Raw genomic sequence first — 25,738 nt, 5'->3', positions numbered from 1 at the left:
GCAAATACGAAAATAGTTTTTCGCTTATTCACATATATACGCTGCTTGCCTATGTGTGTCTAATGACGAAACAAGCGATACTTGTAATTACCTCGCGCTTTAAGGTCACCGCTTTAATTCTGCAATGTTGTCGTGACCAGGACCTCTGAAAATGTCTAGCCGTGTTCGCGAAAACGTCCTACGTTATAAAATTGTTCGTCAGAAAAATCTCACACAATTCTGATGCTGCATTTATCAGGGTCTCAACATCATCTTAAACGAACACACTTTCACTTGTCGGCTCATCAGTATTTTCTAATGTTTTTAGGTTGCCCGAGGGGCTTTTGAAAGTTTCTTGGACAATTTAAACCACGAAGTCTTAGTAAAGCGACCTAAATTAGCATATGCTCATTTTTATGGCACTTTGGTCACCTTTGAAACGAATGATCGTAAACCTGCACTTACAGAGCCCGCCTTGCACTCCTATAGAATACGTTTAGACGAATTGCAGTACATATAGTACATTTCCTCCTCTTTCTATAGAGGATGATTTAACACTCAGCTTCAAATTCTAGACTGCCTGTGGCAGGGATGAAATAGACAACTTGAATAATGAATTTTAGCGTTTGCATTATGCATATAAAAGGGGCCCTGGAACACGTTTTGAGCATGGTCAGAAAACGCTGCCGATTGGTGTTCGAAGCTCCCGAGAACACGCGAGCCAAATATTATATCGCAGCACGTGGCCTGGAATTCCCAACAAATTCTCAAAGTCGGCTGAAAATACCTTTTTCTTATCACGACAAATGACACTATGAGCTCAAAAATCACTCGTCACAGCCATTAGTTCATTCGAAAATGGCGCGCTTGGTCGTTACAGGGGCCGCCTTCGAAGGCCGCTACTTGTCCACGTGTGCGCACGGGATCGCGCTCAAAAGCCGCGTATGCGAGGTGCGCGTGACGTGTTAAATGCAAAGCATTTCTTAGCGAGCTTGTGACTTTGAGCGCATCTATCTATCTATCTACCTATCTATCTATCTATCTATCTATCTATCTATCTATCTATCTATCTATCTATCTATCTATCTATCTATCTATCTATCTATCTATCTATCTATCTATCTATCTATCTATCTATCTATCTAGCTGCCTACGCCTTTTAGCTCTCCTGGCAGTTTCGATAATGGTATCAATACCAAACTTTGGATGTCATAACATGACTGTATGAAGAACATATCTGACTAGTCATAACATGAAATTCATTACATGTATGTCATGAATGTCATGATTTACATTTCATAGTCCCGCAGCTCTTGTGGTGGTTTTGTTTACATGACATTACTCGGCTGCTGATCCGCACGTCGCGGGTTCAAATCCCGGCTGCGGCGGCTGCATTTCCGATGGAGGCGGAAATGTTGTAGGCCCGTGTACTCAGATTTGGGTGCACGTTAAAGAACCCCAGGTGGTCGAAATTTCCGGAGCCCTCGACTACGGCGTCTCTCATAATCATATGGTGGTTTTGGGACGTTAAACCCCACATATCTATCAATTGTTCACATGACATGCTGAAAATCTGGTATGGTATGGCATGATTGCATGGCGAACACAAGCGACAGACCGTAACATAGAAATCATGACATGCGTGTCATGTATTAACATGAATACATGCCACGCTCATGCTGCGCTCGCGGCCGTTTTGCTAGCGTCACTTATACTAAATTTGGTATTACAGTATGTGAATGGATGATGAAGGTATCCGACTGGTGAAACATGATAATCACGACATGTGTGTCATGTAACAACATGACTACATGCCACACTGATGATGCGCTCGCGGCCATTTCGCTAGCTTCACATATGCCAAATTTAGTACTGCGTGACGCCAATGGATGACGAAGGTATCTGACTGGTGCAAACATGATAATCATAAGATGCGTGTCATGTGAGAACATGACTGCATGCCACAGTCAAGGTTCCAATACATTTCGACGTGACGCGGTGCGCGTACTCGCCGGCGTTCATTTAGTTGCGTCACGCCGGCCTTGCTTCGCCAGGCACCGGTCCTGTCATATATACCCGCAGGCGCGCGCCATGCTGCATTGCTTTGACGCATGCGCGTTTCAGCGCGTCCGGAGTCTCTTCGTCACGAAAAGGGGGAGACACAGTGTTGCCTGGGTAACGCATCGGCGTGAAATGCAGCATGTCGCATTTCGCGCCGGTTGCCGTCGGGCCGCGTTGACGGACGCTGGTCGCGCCGGCCGCGCCTGTCCTCAGACTAAAGAGTGCTCGCGTTTTGCTAACGAAGCGTCGCTGTGCCCAGCGTGCACGCGCGTCAACGCTACATTAGAGTATATTGGGCCTTTCATGATGCGGTCGCGGCCGTTTCAATAGCTCCACATATACCAAATTTTGTGTTAAGTGACATCAATGTATGACGAAAAATGACTGGTGCACACATGATAATCCTGACATGGGGTCATGTAAAAACATGACAACATACCATGCTCATAGCGTGCTCGCGGCCGTTCCGCTATCTCCACATATACTAAATTTGGTATCACGTGACGTGAATAGATGACGAAGGTAAACGGCACACCCAAACGTGATAATCATGACACGGAAGTTGTGTACGGCATCATTTACCTCCACCTCGGAGCGTTGTGCTGATTTTAAAGCGGTGACATATCAGCATTTCTCATTCGTGCTTCGCATATCATCGATTCCCACTGTACGTGGGATCTGTCTTTTTTTTTTCCGTGTCGTTTCTCCTTGTTTATCTTCCAGCGCTTTCGTCAGGGCAATAGGTGTGCAAATATGCACATTATTTGTACAAATTTGTACAAATATTTTGCGCACAAGCACATGTTAAACAGTCGCATGTTTAGTGCTTCGTGACGATGCCAGCTGCAACATGGCTATTAGAAACACCAGAAGTGGTAAGCTTTAATGTAGCGCTTGTGCCAGCAAGGATGGCGGCCCTGAATGGCGCTTCACTACAATTGTCGTAACCCGACTTGACAGTTGTATGATAGGAGTATAAGTATGTAGTATAAACTGTTTATACTATAAAGGAGATTTATTAAGCAGAAAGGTTGATGCTTGGAAGGCTCGGAAGGCGATGCACCAGCCACAATTTCCGAGCTCGAGCCGCTGCTGCACACTCGATGCTGCTGCCTCTGCGCCGGAGTACTTCCTTTTTTTTACAATGGCCCCACGGAGAAAAAAGGGAGCCATCCTGGCGACTTAGTCCTGTGCAGGCGGCGTTGAACGGTGGTACTGCTTGAGCCTCTGGACGTGTACAACCTCGCGGTTGCGACGTCACAAGTCTTACGGTGGCGTAAGAGGCTCAATGAGGTAACCTATATACTGCAGAAGTCTGTTCGAGAATACGGTATGGCCCATCGTACTTTGGCAGGAGTTTGAAAGAGAGCCCAGGTGTGCGATGCGGCACTGACAGCCACACAGGGCACCCGGAAGAAAAACGGGAGCTGAGGTCTGGGCATCATGAATTGCTTTTTGCCTGTTTTGGCCATCGCGGGTAAAGCGATGAGCTAACTGGCGGCATTCTTCTGCGTGTCTGGCGGCATCCAAGATCGGTAGGCACTCGGACGCGTCCGGTCGATAGGGCAAAATGGTGTCAATGATGTTGGAGGGGTGACGGCCGTAGAGGAGGTAAAAAAGGGAGAAGCCTGTTGTCGCTTGCGTTGCCGTATTATAGGCGTATGTAATGAATGGGAAAACTAAGTCCCAGTTAGAGTGGTCAGGCATGACATACATTGATAGCATGTCACCGAGAGTACGATTAAAGCGCTCGGTAGCCCCATTGGTTTGAGGGTGGTAAGCGGTACATGTGCGATGTACAATAGCACACTCAGCGAGCAATTTTTTAATGACCTCGGACAAGAAGGCACGGCCGCGGTCACTGAGGAGTTCTTGAGGGCCTCCATGACGCAACACAAAATGACGCAGTAGGAAAGTGGCAACCTCTTGTGCTGTAGCCGTTTGAAGAGCAGCGGTCTCAGCATAGCGCGTTAGGTGGTCGATAGCAACTATTATCCACCTGTTCCCAGTCGGAGTCAATGGAAGTGGCCCATAAATATCTATTCCAACCCGTTCGAAGGGTCGGGAAGGGCATGGTAAAGGCTGCAGTTCACCGGCGGAGGCGTGTGGTGGAGATTTTCGGCGCTGACATTCGGCACAAAAGCGGACGAAGTTGCGGACGAAGTTGCGGGCGAAGGTATACATACCACACCAGTAGTAGCGATGTCGAAGTCTTTCGTAGGTCTTGAAGATTCATGTGAGGCCACATTGTGGGTCAGCGTGGGAAGAGGAACAAATCTGCGACCTCAGGGTTCGTGGAACGACGAGCAGCTACTTGCGTCCCTCTGGTGCGTAGTTACGTCGATAGAGAAGCGTGTCACGTATCGAGAAGTGTGGAACTTGGCGCCGAAGCGTTCGCGTCTTTGGGAGTTCAAAAGTGTCGGAGAGATGATTGAGAAGAGACGCAGTCCACGGGTCATTGCGTTGTTCGATAGCAATTGTGTCAAAGTCAAGCTATGACAATGTGGAATCGCAAGCGGAGTCAGCTGTGGCATTGTGGGACAGGGGGGAACGGGAAAGGGCGTCGGCGTCAGCATGCTTCCGTCCTGACCGATAAACCACGCGTATGTCATAATCTTGAATTTTCAACGCCCAGCGAGCGAGGCGGCCAGATGGGTCTTTTAACGTCGAAAGCCAGCACAGCGTATGGTGGTCGGTCACGACGTCAAAAGAACGACCATATAGATATGGGCGAAACTTTCCAAGGGCCCACACAATGGCCAAGCACTCCTTTTCCGTGACGCTGTAGTTGCTCTCAGCCTTGGTAAGTGTGCGACTAGTGTATGCCACGACGTATTCCTGGTGCTCCGGTTTAGGATGTGCGAGCACAGCACCCAGGCCTACACCACAGGCGTCAGTATGGATTTCAGTTGGAGCTTCAGGATCGAAACTGCGTAAAATGGGTGGTATCGTGAGAAGCCGTCGCGAGGTGGTCGCTCTTCTTTACAACACTATTGAATAGCCAGCACTGCAACCACAATTGGCGCTACACTAACATTATGGTCTGCTTGAAAAGCAGTTCCCAGACCTGGCGCGGCTCTGTGGTAGAATACTAGACTGCCACGCAGGATGCTGGATGCTGGGGTTCGATTTCTTCTGGTATTTCTGCTGATGCGTTTGTTGGGTCAACACTACCGATGAAAGCTTTTAGGGGTGAATTTCCTTAGGGCCGGCTTATTTGGCGTCCATAATGACCCACAAAACTTAAACCAAAACCTAACACCTGCACACACACACAAAAAAAACGAAAACTTATGTGTAAGTTTTCGACAGTGGTCACTCTTGGCTGCACGCTGGTGAAACCAACAAGTAAGACATAGTTTTCCATCACAACAGAAATATATATATATATATATATATATATATATATATATATATATATATATATATATATATATATATATATATATATATATATATATATATATCCCGGCTGACGAGTGAGATTGGTTTGCCCCCACCCCCATTCGCGACACCCGCCCGCGGGCGTGTGCCACTGTCTGGCGGAAAGTGTTTGACGAATAACGTGACGGTATTGTGCCATTATTCATGTCAGTAACAGCAAGTCGTATTCGTCAAACCATCTTACCCCTCCATACACATTTTTATTTACCCTAAGTTAAAAAGATGATCACGAGAGTATCCTGACGTAGAAAGCTAGATAGATAGATATATAGATAAATAGATAGACGCCAAACGTGCTTGCAGTACGCAAAAAATGTTTTGCATTTAAAATTTGATTATCTGTAAGCACTTCTACATAAGCAATAATGACCAGAGCTGGACGCACTGTTTTAGTGGGAGGAAAGCTGAATGGGTGGTCTCAGTTAGCTGCACTGCCACTTTGCAAAAACCAAGTCCCTGTATTTTTTTATATGATATAGAAGAAGATGTCGGCGCACAAGTATGGTGCCGGCTACTCCTTAGCCCTTGAGTGAAAGTTGAACACATATCTTCAAAAAAACATACAAAGCATTCCATGAAGAATAGAACCCTCGAGCACACATATGCAATAACACACTTATAGGCACATATCACAACACAGAGATAAGAAAATCTTCGAAAGTCAATGAATGAAGTGTCTAATGATGTACTTCGCTAACATTCAGTCCAACCAGCACTAAACAGCAGAGCATTAAATTATCGATCACGTTTAGGATGAGGCAAACGCTCTGAATTGCATTCTCAGCATTTCAGGTGAAATGACAGCTGAAATGTTCAGTTATACGCAGCTTAGGAAATCATCATCGTAATATCCTTATTGAAAAAGGTCTGAAAGCATTAGAACTAACGCCTGTCCCCAGCACGTACAACTTGAGTAGAGCTGTTAAGATTGAATAGACCTGTTGGCGAAGCTCCAGTCGATGCCCAAGAGGAAGAAGTGGACCCGATGCCGAGGCAAAAGCGCGCATTGTTAGGGCTTGTGATAGTAGTCCGTACAGGAGTAGACAATATCGTAGACACGAGCGGGGAGGCCGCTAGTGTTTTACTAAGTCTACCTTCTACTCTTCTTCTTCGAAGACCGCATCCGTATTAACGTAATATATGGTTTGGTCGATTGAGCTGTGGAACTCGGGTAGCTTTTCCGCTTCTCTGCTCAACACAGATACGCTTTCCAACATGAAAAGCGTATCTGTGTTCAGGATTTCCATCTACAAAATTCTCAGTTATGTCTCGAATGTTCAGCAAGAATATATCAGACTCTCATCAGATGCTGCCTTGCAAACTCGCTAGCTATAGCATAGGCCTGATGGGTAGTGAGACACCAGTATGGGTAACTCGTCGCGGTGGTCTACTGGGTAAGGTGCTGCACTGCTGACCCAAAGGTTCCGGGGTCGAATCCAGGCCATGGCGGCTGCCTTTGTCTGGAGGCTAAGTATTAGAGGCTCGTGTACTTAGATTCAGGCGTGCGTTGACGAACGCCAGAAGGTAAAGATTTCCCGAGCCTTCCACAACGGCATGCCTCATAGTCGTATCGCGGTTTCGGACCGCAAAACGCCAACGATTACTCTTATAAACCGAGAAGAGTATAAATTTAAGGTTTGCTCAGTGTGTTTGTTCTTGTTCTTCGCTCTATTCGTCTTACTTGCTTCTATATATAAGCACCACCACGCAACAGCACTCTATAAGAATACAACAACGTCTGATTCGTTACACCCACCGATTCGTACAATGCCCATGGTGATGCATGCAGTGCCCCCTATTATTAGAAAAACCGTGTTGGGCCACCGGCGTCCGAGCACGTCAAGGGTGAGGATGCAAAAGAGATCCACCGGAAGCTCGAATGCCATAGCAGTCGAGTAAGTTGCGTAGATATTGAGGTCGAGCCTTCCCAGCTCCAGAATGCAGCCACTGTAGCAGAGGTTGATGCAGAACCTGCAGAGAATAAGGCAAAACATCATGCTTATTATCGGTTCGTATAATTCCACGTTGTAATGTTCATTATGTCGAATTCCAACGGCAGAGTCGGAGCAGCCGATGGACTTAGCGAGTGAGCACGCGCCTCTGGTGTGCAGCGCGCCTCAAAATCCACGATTGGAACACAGTCAGCGCTGTCGGAGCAAACATTAGAGCAAGAAAGAAGCGGACGTGTATGGGTTACCGAGAATACCTAGAGTATGTATTTATTCCATTCCACTTGCACGGAATCCAGCGAGCTTTACTTGCTCGCTGGATTCTGTGCCGACCGGTTGTGCCCTCGCGATCTCCGACGACAGCGTAGCTCTGGCCGATTGGGTTGGTCCTTCGCCACCTCTTGCCGCCGGTCCCCTACGACGACGACAGTGTAGCTCTGGCCGACTGGATTAGCCCTACGCCATCTCCGGTCGCCGACAAGAGCTCTCGCCAGTAGAGTCCCATCCTCGGACTTCTGCAAACGTGTCCTTCTTTCATCTCTTCTCCTCACTTCCGTCGCTCCCTGTCCCGCCACCTCGCTCTCTCTTTCATCTCTCTCTATCTTTCTACCTTTTAATTCTATCATTTTATTCCCTTCTCTACCCCCATTCCTCGTGAGCTACTGTTGAGGTGTCCTCCCACTAAGAGATAATTACGGGGCTCACTTTTCTCTTTTCTCTTTAAAAAATCACTCCCCCCCCCCCCCACTGCCGAATTGTGATGAATTATCACTCATACTCGGTAGTTTGTGTCGCTGTCCCTATCCGACGAATCACTCAAGCAGGAACGGCAGTTTTCTATCTCAGAGTTATGGCTATCGAGTAGCGAAAGCTATATTCCGCCCAATTTGCCCAGTCGCGCACGTCTTCCAGCAGCGCCCCCAAGGAAGGACGTGTTGAAGGACGTACGTCACACCGATTCTCGGTCCACTCAACCGATTTTGCCGCAGCAACTTTTCCTCGGGGTGACTCCCACTCCGAATCCACTCCGACGCACTCATTGGAACGCTTGGCTCCCGCCCTGCACTCTGCCATTGGAACACACCTGCTCCAAAAAAAAAAAAAAAGCAGAAAACCTTGCGCTTACTCCGCCATTGAAATTATAGATCAAACATCTGAGGCTGGTGATTCTCTCGCCTTCCACTGGGGTCACTTGCTAAAGGCATGAACCACATTGATGACCTAATATGGGCGCCAGTGACTGGTTACGCTTGAAAACGACATTTATAACCCATTCGCATCACTCACGGGAGCCAGTTAAGCAGTGCGGCACATTTCCCACCTGAAATTGCTCGGAATTCAGCACGGTGAAAAATTGTCAACGTTAAAGCTTTTTTTTGTCTGCGCAAATGCTCACAAACGTGACAGTTTACGCAAACAAGCAGAAACACACCGTGCGGCTATAAATCGTGGTGCTAGTTTTGAAAATACAAAAGTAAAGCGCGATATTTCTTCTAGTTCAAACAAGCGTACGTGGTGGCATAGCAATGAAAGTATAAGGGCATAGCACTTGACGAAGTGTGGGGACTCACCATGCGGCGTATATTAATAAAGTCATCCGTCGGAGCCGAGGCAGCTTCAGCATGGCTTTAGTGCTTTCGTAGAGGCTCGGACTTTCTCTTACTGCCCCTTTGCCTCCACCCTAAAATAACGTTGAGTTTTGGTCAGCTGCCATCTCGTAGTAACATCACGTAGTACGTGACGCCAAACAATAAAAAAATGAGTGTTCCGCACCTGCCGTGACGGCAACAGGTGGCGCTGACTGAAGCTCCCACGTTTAAATGCACGTATATATTCTATAAGTGGACAGAGAGATGACCGCCACCATAGCTCAGTGGTAGAGCACCAGACACGTTATTCGAAGGTCGCAGGTTCAAATCTTGCCAGTGGCAAGTTATCTTCTCGTTCACTTAACTTTATTTACATTTACGTTGCAATTTTTTCTATTAATTTTTTTATACACTACTGGCATTATCGTGAGCTAGTTTCCACTAATGTTGTGTCTAAAAAAGAAAACAGGCCCTTAAAAAGCACTTTCCTTTAAGTTGCGTAAGTGCGTGGCGAGCATTTGTGAGGGATATAATATGTAGTGTATTAACGCCCAGCAATTCATTAATTAAATGCAACATACTTGTTTTAAAGAGAGGGTGAGGAAAAACGGAAAACCGGGCTCGCACGGGCTCGACTATTTCACATCGCAGTTGTTTCAGTCTATGGTACGGAGTCCAATCAAACGTTGTCAATCTTCGCACTACAGTTGGATCAATTGCATCAAACTATCGACAAGTAAGCTTTATATTAGTAAAAACGGAGCTTTTTCTTCTTTTTTTTTGAATAGAAGCAAGGCTTCGTGATCACGTATCACATGAAGTAACCTGAACGAAAGAAGGGAAATCTGTGATCTAATCCCGGCCGTCACAGATGCATTTTCGATAGAGGCGAAAATGGTTGAGGCCCGGGTACTTAGATTTATGTGCACGTTAAAGAAGCCCAGGTGGTCGAAATTTCTGGAGGCCTTCGCAATGGCGTCGCTTATAACCATTGCGTTAATTTTGGACGTTAAATCTCCCCAATTATTATTAGAGAGGGAATATATGCCAAAGGCATTGTTGATTTGTCAAACGCAACCAGCTGGATCCAGCAGACAATTTAGACAGCACAATTAGAAAACATAAAGTTAGTTTAACTTGTAACTGGCACCATTCAAAGAATAGAGAAGGCATAGTTGCGTCATGAAAACTTCATAGAAACATTTTTGCTTTAATTTATTTCTCTTTCAACAGTCCAGTCATTTAGTAGCGTCCATTGAGAGACAAAGCTTGAAAAGCTATTTGATATCTGCCAAATCGTTTCATCACTCACAATCAAAAGTTCCAAGATCTGTTCCTTTGTGATTTTCTTTCCGTTCTTCGATGCGAGCTGCTGGAGCAAATGAATCGCCTCGGCAACGCGACCCGCCGAGAGAAGCCAACTGGGAGATTCGGGAATCCATCTGCATGTGGTGCCGCACTCGCATCAAATCAACTATACAACACTTAGGCTCCAGGCCAAAAAGGCAAGTAGCCCAGAATGGTAATTCGCAAAGTTTATCACAACGCTGGTGCTCGGCACTCTGAAAGCTAACGAGTTCCTTTGGTGTGATACACATTCCGAATATGCAATTAAGTCGTGAACCACTGACAACACCACGGGCACCTTGTTGGCCATTTATATGTCCATACTTCTGTAAAGTGACATTGAAGATCTAAAGGCACTAACAATGATACGCTTGGTGGCATTTCTTGTATGGCCACCATACGCACCGTTTGTTGAGATTGAAGGTGCTTCGGTGAATTTCTCTCTACTATTACAAACACGAACGTATGCGCTGCGGGTGTTGAAAAAGTCCACTATTGTTCATAGCCATACGCTGCACGTCGAAATATACTTTTCAACTCCACCAAGAATACCTTTTTAAATCTGTAAGTCCAGCGAAAAATATTTATTTCGAAAGTTGCATCACTTGATCTAAAACGTTTGAATATTTTATTAATGCTAAGATTACTGTCAACCCAACAAACTGGGACAATAACAAAGGTTTCTTAATTTACACTTGAAATAATAACTCTAACACAAAGTATTCAATCGAAAGTTTCTTCAGCAACGTGAGATTATTTCATCTGCGCTAAAGTAGTTGTACTGTTTAATTTTTTTCGCCTTTTCTTTAGATTGCTCGAAATTAAAAAAAAAAAAGGTATGCTTGGCGCAAGTTATAGCTGTAACACCCGGTATATGTGATCCTTAGATGTCATCGAAGATAGCGAAATTTATAGCCGCATATTTGGTTGTAATACCTGCGCAGCATCCGAGTGACAAGAGTGTATAGATAATTGATCAGGCGAGCCACTGACTGATGAACGTGCTGTATATGAATAGATCTCTGAAACCTCAACGCGAGCGTGCGGCCAAAATGTGACAACCGATAAATATAGTTGCGGTACAGTTCCAGCAAAACAATCAGTTCCAGAATAAGGATTGCCGATTATACACATACCACTTGTTATCTTACAAGGGGAAGGAAAGAATAAACAACACGTGGAAAGGCAGGGAGGTTAACCAGATGAGCATCCGGTTTGCTACCCTGCACTGGGGTTAGGGGGATGAGGATTAAAAACAGAAAGAGGGGAAAGAAGGAGAGCACTTCGCGCACAAAGATGTACAGTCAGTCAGTCACTGAGGCCGAGAACTTTTTCTGACCAACATGGCTTCAGCATTCAGACATACGACAGGGAATTTGTGGCCTTGGAGAGAGTCTCGGGCGACCCGTGTGGACTAGTGAAGCGCTGAAAACACTGAATTGAGAACCTCCAGCAGTGTCAGGGCTGTTTGGGCTGACGGAGTATTTAGCTTTTTCAAAAGCATAAATATGGTGTTCATGAGAAATCGTAGCGTCGCAAGGATCTCCGGGTCTTTTTCAGGCATGGCGTGGTTAAACAGCGCTGCCATTGACTCGGTCAATGTTGGCTCAGTCTGCGGCGACCGTTCGATTCGCTGTGAATTGCACTGTGGCTTTGACTGTGGTTGTGGTTCTGGCTGTGGTTGTGGTTCTGACTGCATCTTTGGTAATGCCGGCCAATTATCAGAGTCCATATGCTCTGGTGTGGTCTTGTCCTCGGCAATTCACGCGGACGCGTATGGTCTAGGAAGCAAAACAAGTTGTGTCACCTGTGAACTACGTGTCACAGGGTCCCTTGAACCAATATGGCGTCACGAGGGCCGCATTCTAACGACGACAGCAACCACTTCCCGGCGAAAGGTAAAATAAATGATGGATGGAGGCACCAGTGTTTTTGAAGGTGGTGCACTGGTGTTTTTGCCAAGCAGTTTTAAGTTACGACTAGTGCTCCGCGTTTTCGGAGTCAATTCTTCTTGAAATTTTAAGGGTGTTTTTAGGGCCGAAGCTCCTTATGGCGTGGGTCCGTCGCTCCTCCATATGTATGTATGTATGTATGTATGTATGTATGTATGTATGTATGTATGTATGTATGTATGTATGTATGTATGTATGTATGTATGTATGTATGTATGTATGTATGTATGTATGTATGTATGTATGTATGTATGTATGTATGTAAGTAACCACCAGTGGCACATACCCGCTCTAGAGCGGGTATGTGCCACAGGGGTTGCGAGATGGGAGATAGTGGTATTTGGAGTGTTGACTAGATCGCATGGACGGACGCGCGGCCGAATGGACAGACAGACTAGTGGAAGGATGGCTGGATGGAGGCGCGGATGTACGGACGGATGTACGTACGAACGGACGGACAGACGGATGGACGGACTCACGGATGGACGGACTCACGAATGGACGCATGGACAGACGGAGGGACGCATGGATTGACGCATCGATGGTTGCGCGGACGGATGGAAGCAAGAATGAACGGACGGACGAAAGCACGGACGGGCTGACGGACGCTTCGCCTCACTCATAATCGTTCACTCCGTGCATACTGTACTGTGTTTTTTTCTCAGATTTTTTTCTCTTGTAGGAAATATGGCGTATATCAGAGTTTCTATCTCATGAATATCCAACTCTCTTAAATTGAGTGTTTGTTTTATAAGTTCTTGCATTGTCTTCTTAGTGATTTTATTTCCAATAAAAGTGTATTGCAATGTTTCTGATGATATTGTTTTAATTCTTCTTACTTTTTCTCACTTCTTTTTCATTTACCTTACTAATAAGCCTCTTTATATATGCACTGCCGTAAACTAACCAAAGTGTACTTTTGGGGAGAGCAGGAGCTAATCAACCTGTTTTTCAACTTTTTCTACCAGCCTTTCTCATCTTTTTGATAAGAGTAAGAGACTCGTTTATTTTATTATTATTATTATTATAATTATTATTATTAATATTACTGTTATTATTATTATTATTATTATTATTATTATTATTATTATTATTATTATTATTATTATTATCATTATTATTATTATTATTATTATTATTATTATTATTATTATTATTATTATTATTATTATTATTATTATTATTATTATTATTATTATTATTATTATTATTATATTGCTAAAGCTTGTTGTAATCGGCGTAAGCATACTTTAAGAGGTTGCTGCGCTGATGGAGGTGCAATCATTTCGATAGATGATCGTTAGGTTTTAATATAAAGCCTTTAATATTGTCCTTTTAAAATCATTCCTTATAAATTATAATTATCAAAAATTTTACCGGAGAGCGTTTGTCAATTTTTTTTTTCGTATTTATCTGATAACAAGGACCCTAGTTATGATATTTCATCTAGAGCTAGAAATGAGGCACCCTCCTCAAAAAGAATCTCTTTCGTAAGTGTTACTTGTAATTTGTGAATTTCTTTCGACAACAATGCGACCATGTTCTGTGCAATACCTTTTGTTTTTTTATGTTTTTTTTTTATCTTTTTGTGAAAAGGGCTGGTGCTGTGCTAAGTCCCATGGGGCGTTATTGGTGCATGCTCCTAAATTCTTACCAAGTCATGGTCACGGACGGTAGTTTAAAACCGAGTTATCGGGTAACTGTGAGAGCACATTGATTGGATTGCAAGGTTGTAAAACTTTGAGCACGTACATGTATGCTTTCAGGGTTCGTTAAAATGAGTCATGGCAAGCTGGCTTGTGCGACAACAGGAAGCTTTTTTTCTATTATATTACTTTTATGCTACTCTAGGGCTCCGCGACATGTGACCCACAGGGAATTTATTGACAGCTGGAGGCAAGCTAGGGTCATTTATACCACTGTAACAAAGACTTCGAGGACGCTCGAGCTTCGCCTACAAGAGCAGTATGCGATAGCGTAGCGGGCCCCATTATTATTGGCTTCTCACTCACTATAGCCTGCTTCGTTATTTGGTAGACACTTCAATTGTTCCGCGAGGATAACGTCTCCGTGGCGAAAAATTAATGAGCGAAACATCACGATAGATGCAAATATTAAAAGCCGTGGATTCGTGTTAAGATCTAACCTAGGCATTCTGCGTGGCAATAACGTCATCTACCACAGATCTCTGAGCCCTTCCTCCCCTTCCCTGCCAGTGCTTGAAGCCGGTGTGGGAGAAAACGAGTGATGATTGATATGTGGGGTTTAACGTCCCAAAACCACCATATGATTATGACAGACGCCATAGTGGAGGGCTCCAGAAATTTCGACCACCTGGAGTTCTTTAACGTGCACCCAAATCTGAGCACACGGGCCTACAACAATTCCACCTTCACCAGAAATGCAGCCGCTGAAGCCAGGATTTGATCTCGCGACCTGCGGGTCTGCAGCAGAGTACCTTAGCTACTAGACCACCACGGTGGGGCGTGGCAAAAACCATAGTCAGGCGTCACTAGTCCGACGAGTTGCGTTAACGCACCTGATATTGTATGGAAGAAGTACAGAATCACGTAAGGCATCTCAGCACATTAATTGCGCTACCAGAGGTTGGTTTGAAGGCCTACGCATTACAAAGCACTCAGGTGCTGTTTGTCATCAGCAGCCACTGTATCAACGAAGCGGGTGGCTACTTTGATGCCTGCATTGCCTTCCAGACGTGCAATGGTTTGTTCGCTCATTCGAAGTTGCAATGAATTATGGCGGAGAGTGCATTTAGCAACTGCAGTTTCAGTAGAGGCATTCTAAGAGAGGGGTTAAAGCGGCTAATATTAGGCACACAGCCGCATTTTTCTCCCTCGTGACGCGATTCAGGTTCCGACTGAGAACTGACGCGAGGCAAGCGAATGAGTAGGTGGGACGAACAGGTTCAGATTATACGCTATCACGTGACACCATCGTCAAAGTTTTATATTCTTATACAAAACAAGCAATTAGTAAACACTATATTATATTTCTTCTACAACAGTTCATTGCGTCAGGCAACGCTCTCACATTTCAATGTAAGCGTTCTGCAAGATAGACATAAATTTTGTGAATTCCCAATCTCCAACTACGTCTCAAGTTATTCGAACTTGATACGTGGAATATACCTTGTTTAGTGATTACTCATGCCGGAAAACGGTAGCTGCACAATAAACAAACTACCGGCATATCTTTCAATGTTCGTCGAAGCTAACCAGAGGCAACAGGGGTGATCTTCATTTTGTATTTTACGAGAACCAGATACGGGCCCGCTTATAACCTTACGTTGGAGTGTTTCGTAAGATGCACGTTATCATAGCGAAGCCAGCTGACCAGTGTAAACGCACACGTAGGAAACAAAGACTTTGTAAATTCGGATCACAGTTCTGTAAATATTCTGAAGGGAACAACTACACAGCTCACAATTTTCTGGAAGCGGCCTCCCTCCTTGGAACTAGTTACGTCTGTAACCAGTCGTTTTTTTTTCACAACATTGAACAAAAACCTTATTCTGTTTATGACAATCGGCTACCATGATATAGTAAAAACGTTTCTAAAGACTAATTGGGCAACACTAAAAATGAACTGTTATTTCAGGAGCAAGGCATTTATATTGTTACGTGAATGACGAGTAGGTATAGACTGTAGTCCGTAGGCTATTTACGTGATGTACGTAAAATGGCGCTTGCAGTGCTGGCCACTTGAGCTCCAAGCCCGAACAGGGAGAAATCTATTTCCTTCGGGTCCGGCGCACACGCGCATGGTTCAAGAAATCAGTATGAGCCACAATAGCTAGTAAACCAGAACAACAGTAAAGCTGGTACTATGCATATACCATAATGTACCTCACTAATGTTGTAGCCAAATCAATCCAACAAACAAATAGGAATCTGAAGTTAAAATCTGTTTGAGGGATCTAAACCCCCAACATTCGAAGGTTGTGGGCTCGGATCTCACCGTCGGAAATGTGTTTTTTCGTCCACGTCAATTAATTTCAATTTACGTCGTATAGTTACTAGACTACAGCTAACTACGGCAGTTGTGTCTGCTATTCTTCTCTTGGCCAAATCATCTGCTGCGTTGTCTAGCCAGGATACGAGCCTCGCGGGAAAATTCCCCTTCCTTCTTCCATTCACCGATGTCGCTTGGCTATTAGACTCGGAAGTTGGTCTTGACGCGCGTTGAATTGGAGTTGTGCAGGCTGGTCTATCGAGAGCTACTTAATTAGCACCTTGAGAATCAATACGTGGAAAACAAACGTACAATAGGCAAATCAGCAGAAGTAGGTCAGAAACTGCTGCAGCGTAAAGCAAGGACCGCCAGCCTTGCGTCAGGTAGCCGAACCAGGGCACTGCGCAGCCGACCACTCCCCACGTGGTGGCCCACACAAAGGCGATCAGCGTCCGTCTCTGGGCCACCGTGTACTCGATCACTGCGTCGGGCGCAACCCGAATAAATCATTGCTCAATTTGGCAGTGCGATACAAGAGAGGTATCAGGATAATGTACTCGATTGTTACAGAGAGCGTACAAAAAAAAACTAAGAGATTTCTTGAGAGTTAGAGATGGACAACGGGTAATAGAACAACTTAGAGGCATATTGGATTACTTGGAAACAATTCATTCACGAAAAGAGGGCATCACACGTGTTTTATGCACGAGCTCATGCTCTTTAAACATCACACGATGCTATCACAGGACAAATCACAGAGACTTTAACAGAAGCGCTTGTAGAAATAATAGAAAACAAATACAAACCCGGCATCAACCACTAAGGTACCACGGTGATCTTAGTGTTCTACAAAAGATGCGCACACCAACAACTCCCGTTGTATGGCTTTTGTCAGTAGACATTGTCTTCTGTTTAAGGACTAAACATCATATGAGATATTCTAACGTAAGGGGTAACAATTTTATTTCAACCTGTGGATGTTTGTGCAATATAGTGATTGCGTTGCTCTCCAAGGACAACTCAACCACGAGGGCTGTGAATTGTACCGGCGACCAAATACATCACACCCGAATGCCAAATTAGTGGAGTCATTGCCTTTGTTTGTTTAGAACTAGAACAACAACTACTAAGTGTTAGCTACATGTCGGCAAAGAGCGCCCATGTTTTTTGTACGCAGCTGTCGTTTTTCGCATCTGATAAAGTATGTCGGTGTTACCAAGCAAGTTCCCTCGTCACACATATGTTACACGCAAGGTTACTGAGTAAGTTTTGCATACAATTTTTTTTTCATTTATTCGGCTTTTTTCGGAATTACCATAAGGTTGGCGAGCATATATATAGCGTGTGTTTTATCAGATCCGTTAATAAAACGAAAATCTTATAGGACTTAAGCGAACCTCATCTTGAGCGAATATCCGGCGTGTTGTTCAAAAAGTCACACGACCGCTTTCACAGCTCATAAGCTCAGTAAGACCCAGCAGCCCTCCTCCAGGTCTTGAAGGCAGCGTAATTGAGCGACTACCTGTGTTGTGAAATGTATGTACTGGTTGGTTCTTTCTCTACCTTTCTCTCTTTTCCCCTTGATTCCGATCCCCATGCGTAGGGTAGCTGACGTAGCTGACCTTCGCACCTTTCCTTTACTTCTTCTCTTTCTCTCTCTGTCTCACATAAAACCACCCGCACGTGTCGTGGATAAAGTTACATGAGCTGCAACCTCACAAGGCCCTTTCTCTGTACGTGTGACCAAAAAAGCTTTGAAGTGGCGTTCACGTGATATAAACGTGATAGCCGCTCTGGATGGCTAATATAGCCAGGTGGCTCTCACTTTTGAGTTGTTTTAGACGAATGCACAAGGGGCCCTCTTGGTTTCGCTTTTAAGTGCGAAGCATTTCTAACGAACCAAAGGCACTTTTACCATTCCTTTCTTTCTTTCTTTCTTTCTTTCTTTCTTTCTTTCTTTCGTTCTTTCTTTCTTTCGTTCTTTCGTTCTTTCTTTCTTTCTTTCTTTCTTTCGTTCTTTCGTTCTTTCTTTCTTCCTTTCTTTCCTTCCTTCTTTCTTTCTTTCTTTTTTTCTTCCTTCCTTTCTTTCTTTCTATCCATCTATCTATCCACCTATCTACCTATCTATCTTGCTAGCTAGCTAGCTACCTAGCCGATTATGTCTGGGTGCTCTCGCAGTCGTATCCTTAACTTGACACAGACAAATATCTGAATGAGAGGACATAAGTGTAAGACAGGCGCGATGAACAGGTCATTACGTAATAGTGCGATCGTCCGCCGTGGTGGAGCAGTTGTTATGGTGCTCGGATGCTGACCCCATGTTCACGGCTTCAAACCCAAAGGCCCTAAGAGCCTCCTCCCCAAATTGTGGCATCCTCAAATAAGAGGCTTTACTCAGAATTGGTGCTTTCTTCAGAGATTCAAGGCCTTCACCAAGTGCCCCCCCCCCCCCCCACCACTCCTAAAAGTTCTTCCCCACGGGCCTGCCAACAATATAAGCACGACATCTCAAAATGCACGAAAACGTTGGTACAAATCACCGCGCTTAATCTAACACAATAAAAGAAAATGAATGGCCACTAATCGCCTCCTGCTTCGCGCGACACCAACGCTCAGAATGAGCGGGATTTGCGTAATTTTTATTTGACAAGGTTAGGCGGTTCTTGTCAATACTTCTATCGGTATGTTATGGCGCTCCAAATTTACGCCATATTCATTGACGTCATCGGATATGAGTATAGCTAATTAGTGCTGCGATAACACCTTCTAAAGACCCACCAAGCATTGTGTCACGCATTACAAGTAGGTATATGATTGCGCCACAGCATGCGCCAAATAATTAGAGCAACACCTCCTTTATTTTTTTTCGATGCCAGTTCAAACATGCGCTTCTCAACGGGAGCTTTAGTTCAGGGAGTGGCCGTGATGCGACTCCACATGTATGGTAGCACTGCTTGCGTCACACGGGCTTCCGAGCGCCTTCCCCAGGAGATGCGATGGACGTGTTCCCTATTTTATTATCATACGTCAGTCAGATTTGTCCTCTCGTGCTCCTTCTTTGTGGCTCGAAGCAATGCCGCCACCGCATTGCTTCGAGCCACAAAGAAGGAGCACGAGAGGACAAATCTGACTGACGTATGAAATCTGACTGACGCATCACAGCACAGCGTATGCAGTAGCGTTGCAGTGACGTTTCCCCATTGGTTTATTTTTTTTCAATTTAGTACATACTACTGTAAGTACACCAAGCAAGAGGGGCGAAAAAAGGGAACACAGTGAAAACATATATATAGTTAACATGTTATACAACAGGTCTTCTAACTCACACTACTACTGAAAACAAATGCATACTAACTATATGATTATTAGATGTACATCACTAAAGAAAGTGCCCATATTTCTAAAAACAGTTTCAATCACAAACAAATCACAGTTTCGCTAAAAGGGCGAAGCAACGAATGCGATAACAAGAGATTCGAATGTTTTAGGAAGCAAGGTTAGCATTTTTAGAAGCAATAATAAGTGTAGTAAACATGCGCTTACTAAGTAACCAAGCTTCCTGCGGCGCGGCCACAGTAGATGACCGCAACAAGGCTCGTGCGTAGTGATTTGATGATATGTGGGGTTTAACGTCCCAAAACCACCATATGATTATGAGAGACGCCGTAGTGGAGGGCTCCGGAAATTTTGACCACCTGGGGTTCTTTAACGTGCGCCCAAATGTGAGCACACGGGCCTACAACGTTTCCACCTCCATCAGAAACGCAGCCGCCGCAGCCGGGATTTGATCCCGCGACCTGCGGGTCAGCAGCCGAGTACCTTAGCCACTAGACCACCGCGGCGGGACCGTGCGTAGTGACGGCGTTGATATACGAATTGAGGCTGGCGGCCAACTCATTTACATCTGATTTCACGTAACTCTACGAAACGCCGATGTGAGAGAACACGGCCGCTCCAGGTAGACTTTTGGCACCATTTTTTTCGTGTTGGGAACGCAGTCCGTAGAAGCTCCCGCCTGCTGTGGGGGCACAAGGCGCGCGTTGGTAGTTGCGCCCACCCCCTTTGTTCGCTGGCGATATAAGCGCACGCGCAGGCGAGCCTGGCCGGAAAGGCGATATTCGCTCCGCAGAAAGAGGAGGCTAGCGCATCCTTCCCCGTATATATATACATACATATACACATACGTCAATGACGGTGGCGGCGACGGCAAAAACTAGCCGAGTCAGTCCATATAATTGCTATCGCAATAAAAGTGAAGCAACACAACTGAATTCATGAAATGACAACGACCAGCATGACTATCAACAATGTTGACTATGCGAAAAGGTCGATATATTTTTCAGAGTCAGGAATGCCACGTTCAGGAAAAGCCTATGAATGCAGTGTATTCCATTCGCTAATGGTTCAAGGAAAAAAGGAGCGTTTGAAAAGCTTAGTAAGTGCAGAGTATGGTGTCACTTATGACTGTTGTTATGTCTGGTTTGCCTGGAAGAAGACGGAGACAGGTATTCTCGAGAATTGATATTAAATTGCTGATTGCGAAGAAGGAATAGAAACATCACAAGCAGGAAAAGAAACCGCCTAGCGCCATGAACGGCAACACGCTATCTCAGAACACCGCATCTTTTACAGAGCCAGCGTGACCACCAGCATTGTGAATGCGAGGAATTCAAGACACCGCTCCATGGATCTGTAAACAACTGAACAAAAATATTACTTCGTATGACTTCCGTCCTGAGACACTGCGTGAGGGGTTCTCTTCCCCGTGACGGCAAAGCGCACGTGAGGGCTAGGCAATAGGCAAGAGCGGAAATGGGTTAGAGGAGAGAGAGGGTGGTGAACGGATGGATCGAGTGCATCTGGCTGGCATTGATAAAGTAAAGGAGATGTTGATTATAGGGACGCTAACGACTTACCTAGCACGAATATCACACTGTTAACGGTGAGCGAGCCCATGCCAGTGAAAAACCGAAGCACAGCAAACCGCACGAGGTCGGTGAAAATAGTACCAGCGACGTTAGCGCCAGTTCCGATAAGCGTAAGTATCACTGCAGTCTTTTTCCTTCCGATTCTGCACTGGAGAAAACAAGGGATATACGTTCGGAAGTGCGCATTTCTTATCTACCAGCGTAATAAATGCCAAGCACTTCTTAGCGAACCAAAGCACTATGCCCATTCCTTTCTTCCTTTCTTTCTTTTCCTTTTTTTCTTTCTTTCTTTCTCTCTTCTTTCCCACATTATATCTATCTATCTATCGCTCTATCTATCACACTTGCATGGTATTCATTATGTCATAAATCATCATAATTTTTGTATAGTGGGAAGGCGTCCACTACGTCACTATTCGTCATTCTTCTGCCTTTTGTTGTCTATCTATCTATCTATCTATCTATCTATCTATCTATCTATCTATCTATCTATCTATCTATCTATCTATCTATCTATCTATCTACTCGCCTACATCTGGCTGCTCTTGTGGTCGCTTCCTTAACTTGTCATGCACCATAAAAGTACCATAGGAGTACATAGGAGCATGTCGAAAACAATTAACAGATCGTGGAATAAACAACGTGAAATGCCTGTCACGTACGTCGTGAAATCTTTTCCCTCAGAGTGCAAATCGACAGGAGGACGAGCTGTGCACGTTTGTTCGAGAAGTATACGTACGCAACTACATAATATGCTACAAATGTTTTGATAACTAATTGCATACTTATCTGACAAGATTCCGCAGACCAGGTACCCGGCCATGGAGCCAAGCCAGAATGTCGTGTGAACCGTGTACATCTTCCAACTATCCCCACAGAACCACTGGTTCTGTCATGAATCGAAGCAAGAAGCATGTTAAGGTTGAAAAACCAGAAAGGGTTAAATAGAATAGGCGTTAAACAGAATCACTCCTTCCCTTTATGAAGACTTCAGACATTTCAGATAGTTCTGGTCACCCGAAAGTTATTCGGACAATCTAATGAGCGAGTCATTTTGCCGTCTCTGCTGAACATCAGGAGGGGATGCACCAGAGATAATCTGAAGTGATTATAGCATCAAATGATATCTTCATTTTTTTTTCTTATTTGTAACAAGTCGCTAACAGTGCTAACATTGGGCTCAGTCATACGAAGGGACTGCTGTAAAACCACGTGCATCACCCAGTAGTAAAATAGAACTGTTTATCTATATGAAGCGAGCTGAGAGTCACAAACTAGAAAATGGAAGAAGAAATAGTTGTTTAACACGAGAACATCGTAGAAGAACCTATGTTTGTGAAGTTCCTTTTGATTCCAGTTTACAGCCCCCACTTCGTGTTCTTCTATCCGTTTCCAATAGCATGCTGCTTGCGCAGTTTGCCGTGAACACACTCGTCGAAGCAGTGGATGTATATAAGACTAATAAAATGTGGTAAATCCGGTACCATATGAAACCTCAGGCCATATGCTGCCAGATCAAGTTCGAAAAAAGAACGCCCTATGAGCTATAGTTTACCACACAGTAAAAAAAAATTAACCTTCTGCTCCCAACTATCTCAGATCTATAAGCTCGCATCAACGAGAGTGCAGAGAACTGCGCTTGTCGTTTGCGTCACTCACCTCCATAGTTATCGTCTGAAAAAACTCGCTACGGTCGTACTGCCATCCAGAGGGACATGATTGGAGATTTCCATGAAACCTTGTTTCGTTGTGGTCTTCTAGTCTGGAAGTTTCGCGGAGGTCCTGGCACTTGCCTTTGGGCAGTCGACCCATCTCATCGACCGAAGGAATGCTGCCGTTTTGGAAGCACCACTGGCTGAACGGTGTCACCAAAATTAGGACATGTCCGAGCGCGTACAGAGCCGTGTGGAAACCGCTCAGCACCAAGACGAGCATCATGACCGTCTTATTAAACAATCCGAACCCACCGGCCTTTACTAACACTTGCTCGAAGTCCATGGCTCAGGATTGAGAGTGCAAATACTTTCCAGTGCAGTGGTCCTTTTTCCTCGAACTATATGAACCCTCGGTTAGCTGGAAACAGAGCAGAAAAAGTATGGCTTTCACTCGACTGTTCCATGATTGCATAGAGTTTCTTAAAATTAACTAGAGGGGACTCTGGCGCTGCGATCGTTCAGCGACCATGGGAATGATGGGTAGTACACACATTTGCCTAGTCTTTGTACTTTCTGGCTTTGAAAGTACTTGTGGTTTGTTTAATGTTGTGTTTTCGTTTTGTTTCCAATAAAAGAACGGACAGTTGTTAGTTTGTAACCTGATTTGAATCGGTGAGCATAAAGCATTCAAGTGATGAAGTGCAACTGCTGAGCATTTGCTGATGGGTCGTTTCGTGACAAAGTAGTTGAAAGCCATGCGAGCCGGACAATGCCGCAAGTACGAAGATTAGACACGTTTGTGTACTACCGATAATTTCCATGCTCGCTGAAGCACCGTGCGTTGCATCTTCCACAGACACTTGCGCCAGAGTTGCCTCTATGGTAAATATATATAGGGAAATCTATGCATCATTTCATGTGTCACCAACAATGCGAAACCGGTAGACTGCCCTCGCGGTACCATTATTTGCTGATCGGTTCGGTGCTGCCGGAAAAATTGGGTCAGTGGCAAAGTGGTCCATGTCGCTGTTGTGTGTGAAAAAGGCTTCATGGAATGATTCCGCCATTCGTTAATCAAAAACAGTACCACTGCAGTACGCGATGTTGAGGTTCTCAGGCAAATGAAAACATGTCTGCTAACCTCTTAGCACCTATCTTTATTCGGGCCTTCTCGTTAGTATATAATCTTAAGTGTTTCATTAACGCTTCAGCGTACTTTGTATTCCTTTTTTTTTCATCGTTGTGATGTGAACAAGTGGCATACTTTAGTGCTTAATTCGAACAGCTGTCTCTGAATAACGATCTCTGTGTCTCTGAATTCAGCTCTGTGTATCCAACTGCACTCAATCGTTGCTACAGATTAACGGAATTCAAAACGTCTATACTATCATCATACACGACCTGGACAATGTCGGCTATGGGAATTTTATAGCTCTATTGAAGATCAATCAATCCATTGATCACAAGACTGTGGAATTAGTCACAAGATTCCGCAAACCATGTTATCTACATCTTTGTGATAAGCAAGACAAGCCGTTAAAGAATGTTTATGCTGCTATCTTCGTTTCGAGCCCTTTCTGTAGAGTTCAGATCAATATAATAAAGATGGCTGCAGTACTGCTTTGAGCTGTACATTTTCTTGTAAAATAAGTAAATAGAAATAAGCGGCTCGCATGGGAGGTCAAACTTTTCTTTCAACGTAAACGGGGAGGGGGGAGGCAGGGGGGAACGAAACAGCCCGTGATTCATGCGCGGATCTCGTGCTTGAATTCGAAGTACTTTCGCAGGACGGGCGCTATACTGCGCCGTGACTCACCAACAACACGTCGGCAGCTCGATGACTAATCATGCCAGGTGACCGATATGACTCGCTGCTTCGAATCCGCGGTGACGATGGCACGTGCGTTACAGACGCTGTTCATCGTCTCCGCGATCACTGCACACGTATTCGTTTCGAGAACCATACAGGAAAAGAGCTACAGACGTATACAACACGACGTGCTGTCCCTCGCAGAGCGAGTCCTTCGAGAAATATGAAACTCGTTCAATACGTACCGTACGGATCACGTGACTCGCGGTATGAATCAACGCAGCGTTGTGCAGTCTACTCAAAGCCTCGCGACGAGTTGCTTTCGATCGCCGCAGGATCGCAGTGCGAGGAGCACGTTAATTTGTCACCCTATCCGTCCCCCGCGTGCAGCACTTGAATTAGTTTGTCAGCCAGCAATTTGAAACTCACGTATTTAGCATCAGTGGGACATCGGAACCCTTGCAGGGTCAGCCTGCGCTCTGGCGTCATCTCATGCGTGCTTGTGCGTGGTTGCAGGCAGTGACCTACCGATTGGTTTCATAATTTTCCGCGTAAAGCAAGGTATGATTGGTCGGAGTGCGAGCTGGAAGTGAAGCGCTTGACGAAAGCGCTTGAACACAAACTCTCTTGGGTGATGGAGGAGGCCGCCGCCTGAAGGCGCAACGCGCAGTTTTTGGCCGCGGCCTACCGCAGCTGAGAACTTGGCTCCTGGCCCGACAGCAGCGACAATGGTTGCAAGGCATAGAAAACAAAGCACGCAATGGCGCAAGCAGTGATTTCCTCACTCCCCTCTAAGTAAAATGGGGTGACAGAAATATCCCCTCGTTGCGAATAGAAAGTAAGAGTAATCCGTCAAAGTTCTACCAGGAAGACCTTGAGATATCAGACGCTGGTGTTCTCTCTTTTTTTTTTAACTTCCTTACGAAGTGTTAATATCGTGGTTGCCCCTTTGGCTTTCTTATACGATGGCTTGCCTCAAGTGCACCTCGCGTGTAGTGCCTTTCTCTTCGCTGTGAAGTCGACTAATACGTAAGCCGATTTGTGAACGTTAA

At 45.0% G+C, this 25,738-nt stretch overlaps 1 protein-coding gene across 1 annotated transcript in view; it reads right to left on the bottom strand.

Annotated features, from left to right (window-relative positions):
• The window catches only part of LOC142805254 (solute carrier family 22 member 7-like), a 29,730-nt gene extending 4,427 nt beyond the window's left edge, over positions 1 to 25,303 (bottom strand). The window contains exons 1-8 of the mRNA XM_075891169.1: positions 25,116 to 25,303; positions 22,881 to 23,294; positions 22,007 to 22,110; positions 21,210 to 21,364; positions 16,606 to 16,774; positions 10,335 to 10,464; positions 9,005 to 9,114; positions 7,241 to 7,455 (exon numbers count right to left, since the gene is read on the bottom strand). Of these exons, the coding sequence (XP_075747284.1) occupies positions 7,241 to 7,455; positions 9,005 to 9,114; positions 10,335 to 10,464; positions 16,606 to 16,774; positions 21,210 to 21,364; positions 22,007 to 22,110; positions 22,881 to 23,219 (1,222 nt within the window). The 5' untranslated portion in view covers positions 23,220 to 23,294; positions 25,116 to 25,303. The remainder of the gene's footprint in view (positions 1 to 7,240; positions 7,456 to 9,004; positions 9,115 to 10,334; positions 10,465 to 16,605; positions 16,775 to 21,209; positions 21,365 to 22,006; positions 22,111 to 22,880; positions 23,295 to 25,115) is intronic.
• Positions 25,304 to 25,738: the final 435 nt, after the last annotated feature.

This window comes from Rhipicephalus microplus, chromosome 1, assembly GCF_043290135.1.
Source record: "Rhipicephalus microplus isolate Deutch F79 chromosome 1, USDA_Rmic, whole genome shotgun sequence".
NCBI lineage: Eukaryota > Metazoa > Arthropoda > Arachnida > Ixodida > Ixodidae > Rhipicephalus > Rhipicephalus microplus.
Note: the sequence above shows the minus strand (reverse complement) of the source record. Positions and strands in the feature narration are given on the sequence as shown.